Genomic DNA, 20,633 nt, shown 5'->3' on the forward strand with positions numbered 1-20,633 from the left:
ATAAGTCAGAAACAAGGAATAGTCGGGTGCTTATAAAAAGAAGTAAGACAGAAGAAATTAACAGAAAAATTCACTGAAGCAAAAAGTAAATTAGTCTGTTTAAAATGAACAGCAGTTTGATAGTCTCTAGTTTCACAGAATACCTACATTTTTTGAAGATGATTCAACTGATATTAAAAAACAAACAACAAAAATTCATGTGAGTAACAGCCCGGAATTCAGATTTTATTGGAGAATCAGATCCACTGTGAGTGTATCATTTCTCCATATTTTCAGGCAGTGAATACAATGAACAATACCTGCAAATTGCATTAACATTTGGTTTCTTCGGAGATTCTTCTGAGCTATCGCTACAACAGGATGTGATGCAATATCATCTCTTAGACTTGATTACTTATCTTTCTGTCAGCCTTCCCTAACTAGCCTTTTAAGAAGGGAGAGAAAAAACGCTCTAGGATAATATGAAATTTGGCTTGATTTACATTACGTATCTCTAACAAAACAAAGAATAAGCAGACCACAGATTACACACTAACTACAGCAGCCATGTAACCATGCCGTCTGCTCCCAAACAGCTCTCCCTGGAAAACAATGTCAACAGAAACTTGAATTTGATTCTATACAGCAAATGTGCTCTCCAACATTATCATTTTTACACCAGATTTGGATGCAGAATTAATGCTTGTTTACGTTCTGCTAGTTACGATGGTGGATGGTGAGGTGGGTTGAGAAATGCCTGACTGGCAGAGCTCAGATTGTTGTGATCAATTGGATAGAGTCTGGTTGGAGGCCTGTAACTAGTGGCGTTCCCCAAGGGTTGGTGCTGGGTCTGATCTTGTTTAACATCAGAGACCTGGATAATGGGATAGAGTCTACCTTCAGCAAGTTTGCTGATGACACAAAGCTGGGAGAGGTGGATGACAGCTGAAGGCTGTGTGCCATTCAATAAGACTTGGACAGACTGGAGTGTTGGGCAGGGAGGAACCTGATGAGGTTCAACAAAAGCAAGTGTAGAGTCCTGCACCTGGGAGAAATAAGCACATACATCAGTATAGGTCAGGGATGACCTGCTGGAGAGCAGTTCTGCAGAGAAGGACCTAGGGTCCCGGTGGACAACAGGTTGGACATGAGCTAGCAGTGTGCTGGCTTCTTGTGGCCAGGAAGGACAATGCAATCCTGGGGTGTATTAAAGAGCCTGGCCAGCAAGTTGAGGGAGGTGATCCTCCCCCTCTGCTCTACCTCGCTGAGGCCACATCTGAAGCCCCATGTCCAATTCTGGCCTCCTCTGTTATAAAAAAAACACAGGGATCTTCTAGAAGGAGTCCAGTGGAGGGAGACAAAGATGATGAAGGGCCTGGAGCACCTCCTGTATGAGGACAGGCTGAGAGATTTGGGGCTGTTCAGCCTGAAGAATGGAAGACTGAGAGAGGGTTTGATCAATGTTCATAAATATCTAAAGTGCAATAGTCAACTGGATGTGGCCAGGCTATTTTCAGTGGTGTGTAGTGGTAGGACAAGGAGCAATGGCCAAAAACTGGAACAAAATTAGTTCCACACAAAGAAGAATTTCTTTATGGTAAGGGTGACAGTGCACTGGAACAGGCTGGCCAGAGAGGATGGGGAGTCTCCTTCTATGGAGATATTCAAGACCTGTACGGATACCTTCCTTTGCAACCTACTGTAAGGTATCTGCTTTAGCAGGGGGGTTGGACTTGACGATCTCCAGAGTTCTCTTCCAAACTCTGCAATTCTGTGGTTCTGTATAATATACTGGGAAATATTATAAAATGAATAGAAGTAACAGATGTGTGATGTTCCTTTTAATGGACTGGGCTGGTGAAGTCCAGGACATGAGAACTAACAAATCTAAACCAAGCAGTCAGACTTTAGCTGTCATTTGCATCACAGTCATTATTGTATTATCTAAATTAAGAGATTATTGGGACTTGCTGGAGTTCCCTCCTCCACAAAGAAGGATCTGAGGCATACGTTGCGTAAAACCAACAGTAATGCAAATTAACTCACAGAGTTGGAAACGACGTGAAGTTTTGGTTTAAAAGCTTCAGCTTCCTTTTTCTTCTCTCTCTTCTCCTCTGTTCCCAGAGGAACAAACTGTGGCTTCAATATTCAAAGCAGGTGCGCATATGGCTTTGAGGTAAGAACTTGAGTGGTAAGGGAATTAGTGGTTGGTCTTTTGAGCCATATTCAATGCAGTCCATAGAAATAAGGATGCTTTTAAGTTATCTTTCCATAAGAGGAAGGAAACAGCCACTGCCTGTCCTGGTCCCTAGCCAATATTGAAATACATCTCAGATTACTGTCATCATATGTGCTTGCTCCCTCTGCTCACTAGCAGGAACATGCACTCCTTTCATCCCCAGGCTGACAGTGACATGGAGATAGGTGGACAGTGTGACACACCAGCTTCACCAGCCTGGTGCCAGAAAAAGTTGCATACAGTGAGCGTAACAAAGCACTGAGCCTGTCTGTTAGCACTTAGAAGAAAACAATTCTGATTTTCAGCAGGTCTGTGGTTTTGTGACAGCAATTCATTCAAGCTGAGAGCAATGAAAGCAGTGAAAGATCAATTGTGTGGAAAAAGTGACCAGAAAATGAAAGCACAGCCCAAAAAAAAAGAAAAAGCATACAAAATAACAGCACTCAAAACAAAACTCCAGGTTATCTGCTTACTGCTTAAATCCCAGCCCATCCAATTCATTTGTACTGCTCATCTGGTGCCTCACATCCAGCTAACTGGGAGGTTTTAATCATTCGGAACTAACTTCTAAAGGTGATTTATCAGACCACTCAGTCACACAATATGATGCTACTTGCTGAGAACCACATGACTCGGGGAAAAAAAAAAAAAAGGGGGAAAAAAAACAACCAAAGAAACCAACCCAATCACATTTAGAAGATGGACAAAGAAAACGAGAAGAGTTCTTCAGTGGTCAGTCAAAAAGTGCAATTCCAAGTACAGTATAGATTGCTATGCAGTTACTTCTTCAAAGTAAAGATATAATGGTAATGAACTGATTATGAATGGAGTATTAATGAGGTATTTTTTGGATTTGAACAAATGAGGATGCCTTGGGATTCTTAGAAACAAAAAGCAAAAGAAGAAGCAGACACACGAAGAAGGACGGATATGAAATTTCTCTCCCATTGACGACAGGCACATTCAGTTTTATAGTCTTAAAACTGAAGCAACTTACAACTTCAGGCATATCTGAAATTCGTAAGAGTACTTTCTGAAATCTGGAGTATGACTGCTCACGCTGTTATCTGCCCCTTGGGGACACTTCAGCTTTCAGCAGAGTAAAGCATGACACCAAGTGCATGCATAATTTGGAGCCCACCAGACAGCTGCAGTAACTGCACAATACGCTGTCAGCACAGGCTTTCACAAAAGGCCTGAGCTGGATTAACAGCTTGCCACCGCCTGTGACAGGGAAAGCCTGTTCCTTCCTCCCATCCACCCATGCTCATTATCTGTCATCAGCCAGCTCCGTGATCAGATAGCAAGCAGGTTTAAAACAGTGAAACAGCAGAAAGCCGACCTCACAAAAATATGAATATTTGTGTCTAGTTTATATCATAGAATCATAAGGTTGGAAAGTACCTACAAGATCATCTAGTCTAACTGTCTGTTTATATGAACTGAATCAGTTTATCTTCTGAATAAATGAGCATAGATGAGGAAGGGGAAAAGGCATGCTTGGGGGGGGGAGAGAAAGGAGAAAGAGCCCCCTCCTCTGTCTTGGCAATGGCAAGCTGTTTGCTTGGCTCAGCCATGATGTGGAGCCACATTCAGAAATTCACTGGTGGACTTCACTTCTATATTACAAAACTATTGTATTTGATTGTATCATGGTAACCAAAATAACATCGTTTTTTATTGTTTTGTTGTTTTTTTGTTGGTTTTTTTTTTTGTATCATTTCAATCAGATTATGCCTTTCTAAAGGGAAAGGAGGTTAGAGGATGGGTTGAGAAACAGAGGAAGAAAGCACTGCACAAGCCCTGGATGAGGTGTTTCCTCATGTGACTGGAAAGAGGTAGGAGAAGGACATAGCTGGTGTTGCTTCTTCACAAAATGAGAGCATGGATTTATTTGGTGGTTTTTATGGATTTTTATTTTTTTTTTCAGGAGATACCCAGGGGAAATTAGCTAAGAGCTAGCACAGTAGAATTCCTCAGTGAACAAATCTTTGAGGCTAATATGAAATACCAATAGCCTCAATGACAGTGCTTGGGCTTGAGCACCCTTGAAAGTTACTGCACAAGAGGGAGGACCTAATTTATTGTACAGGTAGCAGGCACAAACTCTCTTAAGTAGAACATGTTTGTACAGCCACTGCATGCCCTAACTAATGGCCCACTAAGAAAAGCCTATACATTTGGTATTAGATGGTTGATAAAGGATCAGCTATTGAATTCCTCTGTGTCAGTTGTTAACAGCAAAACTTTGCAAGTTACTTCGTCAACGTGCAAAGCAGGAAGGTTCAGTCTCTTTTGAGCAAGCGTCTTTGATCTAATAACTCTCAAAATATTTACTTAAAGATACTCAGTACAATTGACAGCTCCTTTCCAGATTAGTAGTGTAGTCCATTAAATCTAGAAAGGCAGAAGAGTTCAAAACTAGTTTTTGGGTACTCATGAGAGATGAAGTCTTGCAGAAAATAGTCTAGTCAGAAAGTGCCACCATGGTCAGATTAATAAATAATAAGCAAACCAGACTTGAAGGTGACAGTCTTATAAGAATCTGGAATAGCTCCAGGCTACCTTAGGAAGGTTATTTATTTAAATAGAATGCCAGCATTTTACTTCAGATGAAATACAGCTGTTTCCTGTATGTAGGTGCACTTTCATAGCAGAGGAAATGTAGGTATTAACACAGGTATTTCATCTTAACGTTTATTTTCACTGACCACACCTTGGAAGAATCCCTTCAAGTTTCTTTCTTACATGGGAATTCAACAAACAGATGGAACAAATTTCACAATAAGCACAATGACCACGTCAGGTGTTGCTGCACCTTTTTACCTGACAAGTCAAAACTGTAAGACATGCTAAGTGGCCGCATTGCTGTAAAAAAGAAATAAAAGACAACAAAAAGAAAATGATTCAGCTGTTAGAAAAGCAGAGGGGTAATGAGAACCAAAGATTTAATTTCACTTCTGGCATTTTGGATTCTGTTGCCTGAATCCAAAATGTATCAGATAATATTGCTTTACTGTAGTAAAGCTTCAAGTCTGAAAACTACAGCATCGTTAAGTTGGACTTGCAAACAGAGCAAGAATAAGGATACTTGTATAACTGTAGAACCAGATTTTTGGAATTAATATGGAATACCAAAACAAGAAGCAAGTATCTTAACACCACAGTATTTTCAACCAAAATGCTATGAAAGAAAGAAAGGAGAGGGAAAAAGAGAGACAGGAGAGAAAGAAAGAACTGAAAAAAGCTCCAAGTACAAAGCCACATTTCACACAGGTTTCAGTGACCTGAAATAAATATTTCTAATTTTTTTTCAGCGTAATCTCCAATGATTATAATTAAACTAATAAAGAGGGACACCCAAGTTCAGCTTGAGCAGTTGTTTCCTTGAATAGGAAAGAAAAAAAGGCCTAACAGCAGTGCGATTTGTGCTGATTTTTGTCCTTTTAAAAAACCTTAGGTGGATTTAGCCTTTAAAATGTATCCGAATTTTCCTCTTCTCTCGGGGCCTCCTTGATAAGAAACGGTTCAATGTTCTTTATTTCTGGAACATCTACATAACCAATAGCTTTGTTCCTTAAAATAACAAAAATCTGCACATGAAATTGCAGTCTCTGGATACAAGAAAATCACACGGCACAGCTGTTGAACCTTCCTCCAGCCCTTTGGTTGGACTGCAGTCCCAGCCCCAAATGCACACAAACCACTGCTGTGCTCAGCCTACCCCTATTTCAAGTTACATGGCGTCATTCAGGGAGTAGGCACTCGATATATTCTCAACTGAAACCAAAATTTCAGAACACTGATGTAGATAAGCAGGCCAGGCCCAGCTACAAGAATGTACCAGAACACATCAAAACTGCCGTCAGCTTATCTGTGATACTTGTGGATGACAAACACACATGGCAGCACGAAGGGGTCTGTCAGCCACATACACTGCTGTGTTAAAACATGTTGAAAAGAAGGTTGTGCTGGGACAACCTTTGCTCACAAGTGTAAATTTAGGCAGGGAACACAGTAGGTGGCTGATACTGAGCCAAACTTAGGAGTCAGGGCATTTTTCCTGTAGTTCATCACCAAGACAACGTCAGCCACAGACAGCAGTCACAGAAAAAGCATCTAATTTGCTGTCCAAAGGTAACATAAAGGCAAATACATGTTAAAGCATACGGGTTTGATCACCTAATGCTGAGTCATAACTGAAGGCTGATGAAATGTGTGTGAAATAAAGTTTTCTCCAAGCTCCATGAGCACAACTTGCTGAAGTCATAAATCCAAGCTTTCAGTTCAAAGGGCACATACCTCAAAACTACACTTGATAGTTTACTCAGATGATGTGTTAATGCCATTCAAAAACTTACTCAGATTCCTCTCCCCATTGCCTCCCTTTGTGACTGCAGTTACCAGGATTAAATTATCATTCCCAAAGAAGTTTTAGGACCAGCTGCAGCCCACATGCATGACTTGGAGGCTGGCACTTTGTTCCAGCTGCTCTCTCTGCTCAGTGGCAATTCATGATGGAGAAGATCTTACCTGTGTTGTGCGGAGCAAGGGAGCAAAGCCTGTGGCTGCTGGGAAGCATATGCCACAAGTCCACTGATACTGCAGAGGAGGAACTGCAGAGTACAGCCCTCTTCCCCCAGCACCAGTGTGGGTATGTGCTTGACTGCTATAAAGTGAACAGCAAATAACTCTGGGCAATGTGGAACGTACCATATACTCCTGTATATTTCACTCTAATGCTCCATTTCTGTCTTTTTAATATCAACAAATATTTCTGTCCAGATGGTGTAAGTGTCCTAAATTGTGTTTCTACTTAGATTTGTAATCCTTAAATCTTTTTGCCTCACATTTCACTACACTAAATTACATTTAACCGCCACCCAAACTGTATGGCAGATCTATTTGTAACATACGGAAGGTCACTAGCACTATTTCATCCTCAATTCTGCAGGAATGTATTTTATTCTAAGAAGATCTTTGGGCAAAACAATAATTTCAATGTGACAAAACCCCAAACTTCACATTTCAACAAAATAACGATTATGTTCAAGTTCCTTCTTCTTTTTTTTTCTTTCCTATGCCAACAGCAAATTAAGCATTTACATGATTCCACATTAAAATAACTAAATCTTCAAAACTATGTCCAGAAAGTAAAATCCTCATGCATCCCCTTTTACACCTCCAGTAATATGACATTTAATCTAAACAATTCATTGGACTGAAGGGATATTACCACAGTCCCAAAACATAAAGAATTCCTTCATTTGTAAAAGGAGAAGAATTGGTGGAAGACAGATATTCCTCACTGGAGCACATATTCTAAAATCAACTCAGTAGTCCCAACCAGGAATATCCTAAAATCCACAACTGCTTTAGGAAATGTTCACTAAATGGGTTTGATGTAATTTATATCTGTTAGAAAATTGCAGAGTATAAATAAATAAATCAGATTTGCTGCCCCTGACAGGGCACGGAAAACATGTAAAATACTGAAGTTAAACGTTGAAAAGAAAAGCAAAGAATCGTTTCACTGTTTTACAAGCTTCGTGCATTTGGAAAAATGTCTATAGCTATTAGAAACATTGGCTGACATAGCAGGCATTAATTGAATACAAAGCAGAAGCTAGAAGGCCCAATGAAACTACATTCAAAACATCATGCATTTAAGACTGCACCCAAGCATTCACCAAACTATCAAGCACTTCAAAGAACAATGCAACAAAATGACTAATGGAACTATTTTTCTTCAGAGACAATGGCTCGTCGCAATCTACTTGAATCTAAATCAGTGCCTTTAAGCACATGTGGCAGGCACAAAAATTCCACATATGTGGATTATTTCATGCTTTTTCAACCATTAGATGCCACTTTCGCTCTTCAAAAATCCAGCTAGCTCAGTTTTACTAATGCAGTTCAATACTGAGCTTTTAAAGTAAAGTGTGCCACAATGTAAGGCTGCATTTGCCATGCTTTTGTCAATGTCAGAACCACTGAACTAGTGCAAATGGATGGTTGTTGGAAAGTGTAGTATTTGTATTTTATAGCAGGGTGTTGAATACACATGGCAGAAATGAGCTGCTCTGCAGAATGAGTCTTCATTGTTTGTCCACTGAAAATACGCAAGCACATGCTCTGTGACTTATAAAATGAAATAAAGATTTAAAATAGAAGCAATGCTTTCAGCACACAAATAAAAGCAGATTCTAGAATTGTAGAAGGAAATCAATGCTTTCAGCAAACTAAAAAAAGCAGATTTTCAACTAGAGTGAGGAAAATGATGATGCTAATAACAGGAAACAAAGAGAGAAAATTAATTAAAAACAGACATGTAAAGAACACTTAAGGATATGCAAGGAATATTGCACTGGGGAGAACCAACATCCATTCCAGTCTGATGAAATCTAACACACACTCTCATATCCAACAAGCAATATAATGGTATTCCATTTATCTCACACATTAAAAACACAGTGGGATCAAGCTGAACCATACAGTACCCTATTTTTAAACATAATCTAGTATAAAGACTATAGAGCCCTAGAAAAGCCTTCTGGTTCTTTATTCTGAAAGAACAAGAGTTATTTTTATCTTCAGTGACATCCACACAGATATTGCTACACAGATATTGGTGCTTCTTATGTGGAAAGTGCTCTGTGAAAGTTGCTGGTAAAAACTAGCAGTGTGCTTACCCAGCCTGCTCCGCCTTATCTCATCTGGTGAGACTGGACGCAGCTTTCTCTCAGCCTTGATTTCCTCCAGTATCCTCTCATGAAGGCTACGTGGCCGTGGTGGAGTTGGTTTCAGTTTTCTTGCAGAGGCCTTGGAAAATAAAGACAATTATATTTGCATAAGACAGTGCTTCCTCGAAAGTATATGTCATGATTTTTATTTTATTTTAATTAAAAAAAAAAACAAAAACAAAAAAAATGGCATTTTAATTTATTGTTTTATGTGTACTCTTTTGAAAAACTCACAGAAACTGGAAACACAATTGAATTTTTTCCTGACTCAGATAAAGGGCTGACGACAGGAGCAGCTGCTGGTTGGTGCAAGGTTATCACACGCTGCTCTTCAAGAAAGCACATTCTACATCCACAGTTCAGTACTTCTGAAAGCCCATGTCAGAAACTATATTTAACATGTTCCCTGGACACAGACATTCTTTACAAAGCCACATTTTTGTTAGGAAAGAAGAACGCTGGATTACATACAGGATTTAATGGAGGTCGCGATCGAATGAAATCCAGGATTATTTCATGGGCGCTCTTTTTTAATCGAGGTGGAATGTCACCATTGACCTGGAAAGGAGAAAGTGAAAAAAAAAAGATATATTTTCATGTCCTGCATTCGTATTTCTGCAGATGATGAGACCAGCTGAAACCTCAGGACATCCCTGACAGAGCCTACAGTGTTCTGACACCTGCACCAGACATAAAAGCCCACCGGTTTGAACAGTACAAAAATCCATATGCAGAACAGAGGTGAGAAAAGTCTTACTAGATCACAGTTTTTCAGCTTTGTAATAGCTGTAGCTATGGAATAACAACAGTTGCAGCAGCATCAGTGAGCAATACTTAGACTGCAGTCACAGCTGTAAGAGAATGCAGACAAAGCTTGTGCATCATTTGGAGGAAAAGGCACCAACTTTTTTAGCATTTGAGCCATGGCTCTCTGACATCCACTGCACAGTCTCTAACCCTCAGTTCTTAGATTCTGATGCTCTTCAAGAGGTTTTCTTGGTCTCCTTATAATCTCCCAAGCTCTACTATGAAAACAAAGCCTGCAGCCGAGTGCAAAGTGTTGCACTTGGATCATGACAGTCCCAGGTATGCATACAGAATGAGAGAAGAACTCACAGAGAGCAGCCCTGCAGTCTGATAGTAACAGGACATAGAGGAATGGCTTTAAACTAAAAAAGAGGAAGAAATTCTTTACCTAGAGGGCAGTGAGGTGCTGGCACAGCTGCCCATAGAAGCTGTGGTGTCCCATCTCTGGAGGCACTCAAGGCCAGGTTGGATGGGGCCCTGGGCAGCTGGGGATAGATGGGCTTTAAGGTCCCTTCTGACCAAAGTGATTGTATGATTTGCTTTTAGCAATGTTTGAAAAATTAGCTCCCTTTGTTTTTTGTGTTCACCAAATTTCTCCGCAGTTCTGGACGTGAGAAGTTGTCCTGGTGTGGTTATCCCAGCAGGAGAGAGATCCTCTGGGCATGTTTCACATCTGCCTCTCCATATGCACTTTAGAATATTAGTCAAGAGTAAAGCAGAGTTTGCCAATATGTCTACAAGGTAAATTAACTAGAATGTTATGGCAATGAAGAACAGATATGAGACCAGAAGAGAGGATATGTGGGAAGTGTTCTTATTCATTTATATTTTTCTGAAGAGACAGACATTTCTTCCTCACATACCTCATTTAGGAGGTAAGAACACATATAGCTCATCACAGGAGACAGCCATTCACTACACATACATATATATAGCTTATATATTCCCCCTGTACTCAGCTCTGGTGAGGCCACACCTCAAGTACTGTGTCCAGTTTTGGGCCCCTCACTGCAAGAAGACATTGAGGCCCTGGAGCATGTTCAGAGAAGGACAACAAAGCTGGTGAGGGGTCTGGAGCACAGGCCTTATCCTCATAAGTGGCTGTGGGAGCTGGGATTGTTCAGTCTGGAGAAGAGAAGGCTCAAGGGAGACCATATTGCTCTCTATAACTTCCTGAAGGGAGGTTGTAGTGAGCTGGGAGTTGGCCTCTTCTCTCGTGTAATCAGTGATAGGACTAGAGGGAATGGCTTCAAGCTACAGCAGGGGAGATTCAAGCTGGACATTAGGAAATATTACTTCTCTGACAGAGTGGTCAAGCAATGGAATGGGCTGCCCAGGGAGGTGGTGGAGTCACCGACCCTGGAGGTGTTCAAGGAATGATTGGATGTTGTGTTGAGGGACGTGGTTTAGTGGGAGCTATTGGTAATAGGTGAATGGTTGGACTGGATGATCTTGTCTTTTCCAAACTTGGTGATTCTATGATTCTATAGAACAAAAGGATATAAAACTAGGCAACAGAAATTTTCCTATCTTCATAAAAAGGTATAAACTGTAAGCTGGAAATAATGGCATGGATTTGCTTAAAAAAACTCATTTGTCAGGTTCAGCCTTTATATAGCATTGTGTCCAAGCACCCTACCAGGGATGAGAGAACATCCCATGCCACACATATTTCTGGCACTTTCCATTACTATACAGTACCTGACAGTCTCGCTCTTCTGTTTGACAGAAATTCCTATAATACTATATTCCTTAGACTAAATGTCCCAAATTTCAACACTTTTTCAGTTTTTTTTAGATGAGCCAGATGGTTTGACTTTCTTCAGGAGAGATAAAACGCATGTAAAGACACAGCTATGTGTTGTCAAATCATGTCTGCTAACCAGAATGAATGCTGCAAGTCAGAAAAATGAGTTTAAAATCCCCCATGGTCATCTGAGTGAACCCTAACTAAATCTCACCAAGGCCACACAGCTTCTACACCGGATCTGCTGACCCAAAACATGCCTCAGTGTCACTGAGGAAGTGACAGCCTCATTGAAGATTCATCCTCTCCCTGACAAGAAACTGGATGCAGAGTCCCTCTGCTTCATTTCATTGCTTTCTTGGTCACCCTTTCTGGAGGTATCCTACCCGAGACATGGTCCAATGCTCCCCCACTCACACTATAAGCTTCCTTAGTGGGAACTTCTTACTGTGCCACGGAAAACCAAGCTGCTAAACCATGCAACATGTCATCTTCCTAGAAACAGTACAGTAAAACTGAAGTGAAAAAGATTTATATTAAGCGGCGATTAGACATTTTATGATAAAGAGAACCTTAATTCAAGTGATGTGATTGATTTCCTCTGTTTAAAGACTGAGCCAGTCTTCAAGGCCAGCAGATTCTTAATGAAATGCTAAATCTCTCATCCCCAGGTTACTGTTCATCAGATGTCAAAGTTGATAGCTTAAGTTAGGAGTTATTACCATCGGAACAGTCATTTTGTATGCTGATAATCTCACTTCCAGCCTTGGGGAACAACTCTCCACACATCACACTAGGAAATAAATAATACATGGCTCTGAGCCTTTCACCTCAGGGCACTCTGCACTGACTTAACACCATCAGTGTGCAATTAGTAGCAGTATTCCCATTCGCTTGGAAAAGGAGAAAAATAACTTTTGCTTAAATGATTTTCACAGGGCACAGAGGAAGCTGGTAGCAAAGCAAGTGGATGTTTACTGGTTGCATGAGCCAGCAATGCAGGAATGGGAGCACCAAGGGCAGAATCTTCCTTCTCCTCCTCTGCTCCCGAAAAGACGCTGATGGGAAAGACACTGAAGGGGAGCTTTTATCTTCTCTGTCCATGTTAGATCTATGTCTTCACTCAAACTAATTCTCGCAGTAATGAGCAATTTAACATGCCTCTTTTAATTTTAGTGAATTAATTAAAATTCATGGCCCAGTTAAAGTCTAATCAGAGCTACATTGCACAGATACAGAATAGATGCAGAATTACCTTTTAGTCAGATACCAACAGCCCCAGCTGCAATCTAATATGTAAACGAATACCTCAAAATGCTCACTGCTGCATTTTGGACACCTCCTAAACTTCTGCAGAAATGTGTGACAAAGGCAGAGAATGACAAAGGGATGGTTCCCTGCTTAGAGCACCTGAACACCACTCACTAAAGTTAACTGTTACTGAAGTTAATTTAAACACTGTGAAATTCTAAATACTATAATGAAATAAATAATTTTTTGTTGTTGTTGAAACTACCTGAACAACCATGACAGAGGATTCCCAGATTAGACATCTAAATGACTGGCTATTTTTGACAGCAATCAGTTCAATCTACAAGCCTAAGTTCACCTTCTGTAACATAGTCAATCTAATACTACTTTATCAAAGGTATTTATGGAGAGCTCTAGTACTGAGATACGAGCACCATAATTTAAGAAGAATTTAATTATTAAGCAATAATAATATGTTTGGATATTATATAGAAGGTACCTCAGAGCCACACACTGAGAAACTAATGTAAGAGCTGCCTACTGCTGAGGAAATAGAATGGGCAATGCACATGGGGGGAGGTGGGCAGGAAGGAGAACTCACTGTGAATGGAGGAGAGATTAAAAGCTGTAGATTTACACATAGGCATTTAAAAAAATACTAATGAAATCAGTCAGAGTAATTTTAAATTTCACAATATCTAAGACTCTGCCAATTGTTTGGCAGTTTTACCTTGGTGTCAGTGAAAGCTCCGAAGGAGAAAAAAAGAACTATTAAAGCTGCTCAGGTAAATATGCAAAGATTACAAAATACTGGGATGCTACTCTTTAACACAGCCTTATATTCATAAGGAGCGAAGAATTTATGTTACATTTTATTTACTGTTACTGTTATCATTAGCAGCATGATAACATTAGAACAAGCTAAAATAGTTCACAGTTCTAAAAATAGTACCCGAAAGTGAAAATTAAAAGATGTTCCTAATAAAAATTCTGCCAAACCTCTGTTTTGACAGATAGAAAGAAATACAATCCATCCTTTCCAGGCTGCTTTAAAATTCAGATTTAGGGTTCTTGTCATTTTTTCAAGAAGCATGACAGCCTCCTCCGATGGGAATATATATAATTAGCTCTAACCCATAGCAGTCAGCTAAAAGATGCTGTATTTATGACATCTAACCAAAATTGTAATTCTGTACAAATCCTTCAGGCTCCACACATTTCATATCAAACTGCATTATTATCGAGCATGTTTTGCACATTCTGCAAGCAGACCCTGCAGCAGAATCCAGATTACAGGCCGGCCAGCTTATAACAAGAAAGAAGCTGTTTTTCTAATGTCAAGATGCTAGACTAAGGAAGCAATTGCTTCAGAGACAGCACTACAGGTACTGTACCTGCAGCTGACTGGAATCTCAATTCATGTTTATGCCCAAAGGTCAATTTGAATCCATCTTGTAGGCCAGACAGAAGGACAAAAATAGATGCTTGCAGGGATTTCATAGACAGTGAGAGACTGGATGAAAAGGGGAGCAGCTGTGCCTCCAAGACCTACTAGATAATGAAGGAAATCTCCTCAGAAGAGACAGGATCCTGCTGAACACATGAACTAAAGCCCAGCATGCCAAAAGCAAGAACAGATTACCCAGGGTTTCCCATTCAAACACAGCTACTATCCTGATTGCATACAGTAATCAAGGAGATGAGGGGACTGTTCTTTTGCAGTGTGCAGTAAGAGCAGATAGCATTATTTTCTGAACTGTTAGTGTAAAGACAGATAGACACCATTCCGGGGTGTGTATTTTAACCTAATGACTTAACAGAAAATTGCTGCAGACAAAAACCTGATAGTCTAAATTCAGTCCTTGATTAGAAAAACACTTTTACCTCATACAATAAAAGGCACATACATTGTAACAGGATTCATTGACTTGTTCTCTATGTTATAGTTCCAACCTTTTCCTTCTTTATTCTTTTCTCTAGTGATCCTTAATAGAACTACATGCTTGCTGCTTCTTTTATCTCTGAATTTTTCTACTGGAAACAAGGTTTTCTCACTAGAAAAAAATTTTGTCTTTTTTTTTTTTTTTCAGGAATGAAAATATAGTTGAATACTGGATATTCTAACAATATGCTTCCTCTCTAACTAATAACGTGCACAGATAATAAGTGCAGGACATGAATACTGATATTGGCCAAATATATGCCATTGACAAAAGGCTTTAGAATGTCCTAGTAAGGATAATGACCCCTTTAGATCACTTGTTGCTTTATCAGGGAGAACATCTTAATGTTGAAAACAATAGAAACCAAAAGAACTGAGAGATGCCAGTAGATATCAAATGTGTCCTGATGAAAATAGTTCCTCGGGTCCATCTTATATGTACCTTTTTGAGTATTTAGGAGGAGGCTCATCAACCCTCTCTAATTTGCTCAAGCACTGTTGTTGGTTTTTTTTTCAGGTAGGATATGCTGAAAATAATTAAGCTGTACTTCTACAAATTGAAAACTTAAAATGTTTTGCAGAAAGCACTCCTTGAAAATTATTAGCAGATCATAGCAATCAAAGTTTTCAAACACTGTAAGTTTTCCTTTTCCATCACAGTATCTATCACTCATGTAACAACAGGAGAACACTTTTTATTCTGGAATGCCACATTTATATTTCATAAATTATGTTGCATCTCAACATAAATGTTCTACCCAACAGAACCCAAAACAATACCTCAGTAGAAAATGTGACAGGACTATTGATATGACTCTTACAGTTATCATAAAACCAACAGAAATCATTTGTTCAAGCATATGCTACGAATGTCGTTCAAAATTTTAAATGCCTGCCACATGGAGAACAAAACACATTTTTTACTTTCATGTTGTTCTCCTCAGTATACTACACAGATTCAAAATGCCATGATCAATACCATCTATGTGAAGAAATTAAAAATAAAATAAGAAATAAAATAAAATTTCAGAGTTGGCAAATTCTAGTAATGCTCGTGACTCACCATGACCTTTCTCAAGGTATATCGTTTGGATCTAATATCATCCATCAGCATTTCATATGGTGTGAGCTGATACTCTATGGGGAGTGGGTTGTATTGACGCTCTTGGACTTTCTTGAGTTTGACTCCATTTCGTAAATCCCGCATCACTTGTACCCAAAAACGAGCCTGAAGAGAAAAGAGAGCAAAATTTTAATTAGTACTTGTATATCAACCCAGATTGTTGCTCATTCTCCTTTCAGGACACCATCAAATATATACAGCTGTATCAGTCTAACACATCAACCAAACCCTATTTTGTTTGTTGTTGTCTTATATAACCCTATTTTTTACCCTCATGAGCGTTATGAAAACTTTTTTTGCAACTCAATTTCACCTCAAGTGATACTCATCACTAAAGTAATACAGAAAATAAACCATTTTAGGTAAGTATTGTGAAGATCTATAAATTACTGATGATGCTGCATCAGTATTCAATTGTTGTCTTACCCAGTCAGCATTCTTTAATTCATCAAGATCCGTGCTGGATTCATCACTTGCCTCTTTATCCATTTCTTGAATCTTCTTCAGATTCTGCCAATGAAAATCAGTCAATAAATTAAACTGTAGCAATACTTTAAAGCCATGCACAGGAAAAAAAAAATAAAAAAAATACTATCAAGTTTGTTAAACTTCAACACAGAATCGAGAACAATTCCTAACAAAAGTACCCAGGAAACCAGTTGCAAGGGGAAATAAACTATGTGAAATCCTTTAAACAGAATAGTGACAGACTAGTATTTATAGAGAAATTAAATAGCCTGTACAGAAAAATTACATGGTTTTATTACTCAGAGTCCAAAATCTGTGAGTAAGGAAGGGGAACGGGAAATGGGAAAAACAAATATTTTACATTAACAAAAGTTCCAGTGAACAAACAGGCAAGCTCGCATACAGGCAAATGCACGCAAGTACTTAAATTTCTGGTGAGTTACTTTTGAGAATCACAGAATCACCAAGGATGGAAAAGACCTACAAGATCATCCAGTCCAACCATCTGCCCATCACCAATAGTTCTCACTAAAACACGTCCCTCAACACAGCGTCCAAATATTCCTTGAACACCTCCAGGGTTGGTGACTCCACCAGCTCCTTGGGCAGTCCATTCTACTTCCTGACCACTCTTTCAGAGAAGTAATATTTCCTAATGTCCAGCCTGAACCTCCCCTGGTGCAGCTTGAAGCCATTCTCTCTGGTCCTATCACCAGTTACACGAGAGAAGAGGCCGACCCCCAGCTCACTACAACCTTCCTTCAGGTAGTTATGGAGAGCAATAAGGTCTCCCCTAAGCCTCCTCTTCTCCAGACTGGCCTCAATGTGTTTCTTGCAGTGAGGGGTCCAAAACTGGACACAGTACTTGAAGTGCAACCTCACCAGTGCTGTGTACAGGGGGACAATCACCTCTCTGTTCCTGCTGGCAGCACTGTTTCTGATGCAAGCCAGGATGTCATTGGCTTTCTTGGCCACCTGGGCACACTGCTGGCTCATGTTCAGCTGAGCATCAATCAATACTCTCAAATCCATTTCCTCTACACAGTCTTCCAGCCACTCTACCCCAAGCCTGTAGCACTGCCTGGGGTTGTTGCGGCCAAAGTTCAGGACCCGGCATTTGGTCCTGTTGAACCTCATCCCCTTGGCTTCAGCCCAGCTATCCAGCCTGTCCAGATCCCTCTGGACTGTGGGAGACAATGTCAAAGGCTTTGCTGAAGTCTAGGTAAACCACATCAACAGCCTTTCCCTCATCCACCAGATGGGTCAGTAGATCATAGGAGATCAGGCTGGTCAAGCAGGACCTGCCCTTGGTGAACGCATGCTTGCTGGGCCTGATTCCTCCATTGTCCCGCACATGCCACATGATCTCCCTCAAGACAATCTGCCCCATAACCTTCCCTGGCACCGAGGTCAGGCTGACAGGCCTGTAGTTCCCTGGATCCTCCTTACAACCTTTCTTGTAAATGGGAGTCACGTTGGCAAGCCTCCAGTCTTCTGCAACCTCACCAGTCAACAGAGAGCGCTGACAGATGATAGAAAGTGGCTTGGCTATCACCTCTACCAGTTCCCTCAGCACTCTTGGGTGGATCTCATCTGGCCCCATGGACTTGTGGCAGTCCAGCTGGAGCAGTAGGTCTCCGACTGTTTCCTCCTGAATTGTCAGGGGTTTTGTCTGCTCCCCAGCAAGACTACCAGGTCAGAGAGCGGAGTACCCTGAGGATACCTGGTCTGATCTTTCAAGACAGATGTAAAGAAGGCATTCAGAACCTCCACCTTTTCCTTATCCTCAGTGGTCACATTCCCAGCCTCATCCAGTAGAGAGTGGAGACTCTCCTAAGTCCTCCTCTAACTGTTGATGTATTTGTAAAAGAATTTCTTGTTCCCTTTTACCTCAGTGGCCAGGTTGACTTCAAGCTGGGCTTCTGCCTTTCTGATTTTCTCTCTACACATCTTAACTTCTCTGTACTCTTTCTAAGTTGCCTGTCCCTTCTTCATAGAAATGATCCTATTCACAAATAATTGCATAATGAAAATGTTATTTTCTATTTCACTTCTCTATTGAAATTTTCTGGAATCAGCGCTACAAACAAGTGTTTAATACTCCCTTCCATTCCACTTTAACAGGACATTTTCCAGGGAATCCTTACCAATGTTTAATTTGATCTGTTTTCTTGTTACTTATGTATTAAAATTGATAGTTAAATCTTCCGCTAACAAATTCATTATTGTATAAGACTAAACCCATATCCTAGGGATCTGACATACATATCTATATGGTAAAAACATTCCTCGTTCTGTTGAGCACTCAAGCTCTTCCTTTAATGGACCTGAACAATGAGCCTCAATCAGCCTTTCAGCTTCCCCAAAAGCTTAACAATAAGCATAATTTGTAAAACATCTTTTCCTAGAAGTAGCTCCTAAACTGTATTCATTTCTAGGGAAGAAATGCGAGTGCTGGAAGAGGGCTTAACTTGCACACGTAACAAGTATCTACCACAGCTGATGACAGAGACATGTGAGTGAGTCAGCCACCGCAGAGGTTTTGGAAAGACAGCAGATGGATTATCTGTTGTCTTATTTAAGCAAATAACACACTTGTTTTCACATCAAATAAGAAATACTACCCCTGTCCTATAAAAAACATTACATAATTTACAAGAAGACTCTCAGAAAACCCATTAATCACCTATGCTGCAGAAATAAGTTATCACCACACACTCCAGGCATCTTTTGGCATGACTTGCAGCATTGCCACAGAATGCCCAGCTGGGAAAGTGTCTGTATGAAAACTTGTGTTGGCTCTGCAGCAGTGCACAGAATTCAGTCTAACATTTACAGGCCATAACCCTTTTCCATAGGGAAAAACAACAACAAAAAAGGTAAGACCTGGTAACACAAAAGCCTCATTTATGCATATTCTCCCATCCAGCATTTCTTCTTTTCTGTGTCATTTCCAAAGCTGAAGTAATAACTTTGAGGATGGTGGTATCTGTGAACTGTAATTTACTTGCTTTCTTGTGAATGGTTATCATTTACTAATTGCACAACATAAAATCATTTGAATACTTTCTCCTTTTCCTTCATCATAATAAATAATTAACTTCAGTAAATGAACTCACAGCTGTCAGATTTTTTCCTCCTTTCCATGTACCTGCTGGAAGGTACATATTAATTTTTTAAGATTAACATGTTCCAGATGCTTAACCTTCACTTTGTTCAGCAAGACCTGCAGCAATTACCCACTTCAGCAGCAATGTTTCTTACAATACACTTAACTGGGCAGCTCTGTGCCCAAAGGCTGATGCCTTTGACTGACATAAATATTCTGTGAAGCTAAAAAGACTATATTTTTTTACAGTAACAAATAAGAAGTGGAAAAAAAAAAAACAAACCCAAAATGTAAACATCTGAAATATCTTCCAAATAAGGCAGCCACTCAATTAGTTTACCTGTAACATAGCTAGAGGGGGAGTTTCTGCTTTAGAAAGCACAAGGGTAAGTGATGCTAGCTATCAAACACTGAGATGTGAGAGCCAAACCCAGCATCCATGCAATAGGTCTCCCAAAGAGCAGTTGTAGGACACAAATGAGCGGGCATAAGCACAGGCTACTGCCCAGGCTAGAATCCTGCTCCTCCCCATTCAGCTGAGAGGTCCTGGCACTTCTTATGTATGGACACAGACACCCACTCCACCCAACACTGAGCTGTTTGGGGTGGAAATCTTGCAGGGAGAACAGCTCACTTTGTCACAGGGATAGATTTCTTACCCACAACAGCTCAGACCCCTAATTGCGGCTCATCATTCAGTAATTGGAGAACTGTAAAGTAATTTCCATTGCTATAAAATATAAATAGCTTTGGAAAATCAGGAGAAAAAGAAACAGAGTACTCTGTTCTTGCAGCCAGGATTTATGAAGGTTTCTCTAATTCTTCTTCATCTGTCAGGTGCTGCTTAGGAAGGAATAAAATCACGGTGACAAATGATTACGTTTAAATTTCTAGACAAAATGAAATATTACCATTTCCCTCCAACACCCTCTGCCAATATTGGTAGGTTTCAGAATAGGCTGCAGCTGTAAATTATGGAAACCAAACATTTACAACACAACAGACTGTTCGTTAAAACTTAGCTGTGGTCTTAAAACGTCTGAGTAACCTCAGCTGCTGTAACCATTTGTTCTTACCCTTGGGACAGTGGATTACGGAAATCTATTACAGTGTAATAAATACAATAAGCCTAAACGGCTTTCCTTTTTAGAAAGCAAAAACATCTTAAAAGGGTTTTTCTAAATGATCCCAGAACCTCAAACCCATACCACAGATCTGATTCATC

General features: G+C 40.0%; 1 protein-coding gene across 8 annotated transcripts in view; it reads right to left on the bottom strand.

Annotated features, from left to right (window-relative positions):
* The window catches only part of SPIRE1 (spire type actin nucleation factor 1), a 117,175-nt gene that overhangs the window by 19,422 nt on the left and 77,120 nt on the right, over positions 1–20,633 (bottom strand). For 4 of the 8 annotated variants that reach the window (XM_085539741.1, XM_085539737.1, XM_085539740.1 and 1 more), the window contains exons 5-9: positions 16,258–16,341; positions 15,772–15,936; positions 9,433–9,519; positions 8,911–9,040; positions 5,045–5,086 (exon numbers count right to left, since the gene is read on the bottom strand). In XM_085539741.1, the coding sequence (XP_085395867.1) occupies positions 5,045–5,086; positions 8,911–9,040; positions 9,433–9,519; positions 15,772–15,936; positions 16,258–16,341 (508 nt within the window). The remainder of the gene's footprint in view (positions 1–5,044; positions 5,087–8,910; positions 9,041–9,432; positions 9,520–15,771; positions 15,937–16,257; positions 16,342–20,633) is intronic. The other 4 variants (XM_085539743.1, XM_085539739.1, XM_015855237.3 and 1 more) reach the window with 1 other exon arrangement.

Source organism: Coturnix japonica, chromosome 2 (genome assembly GCF_054131305.1).
Source record: "Coturnix japonica strain WE chromosome 2, WE-NBRP24, whole genome shotgun sequence".
NCBI lineage: Eukaryota > Metazoa > Chordata > Aves > Galliformes > Phasianidae > Coturnix > Coturnix japonica.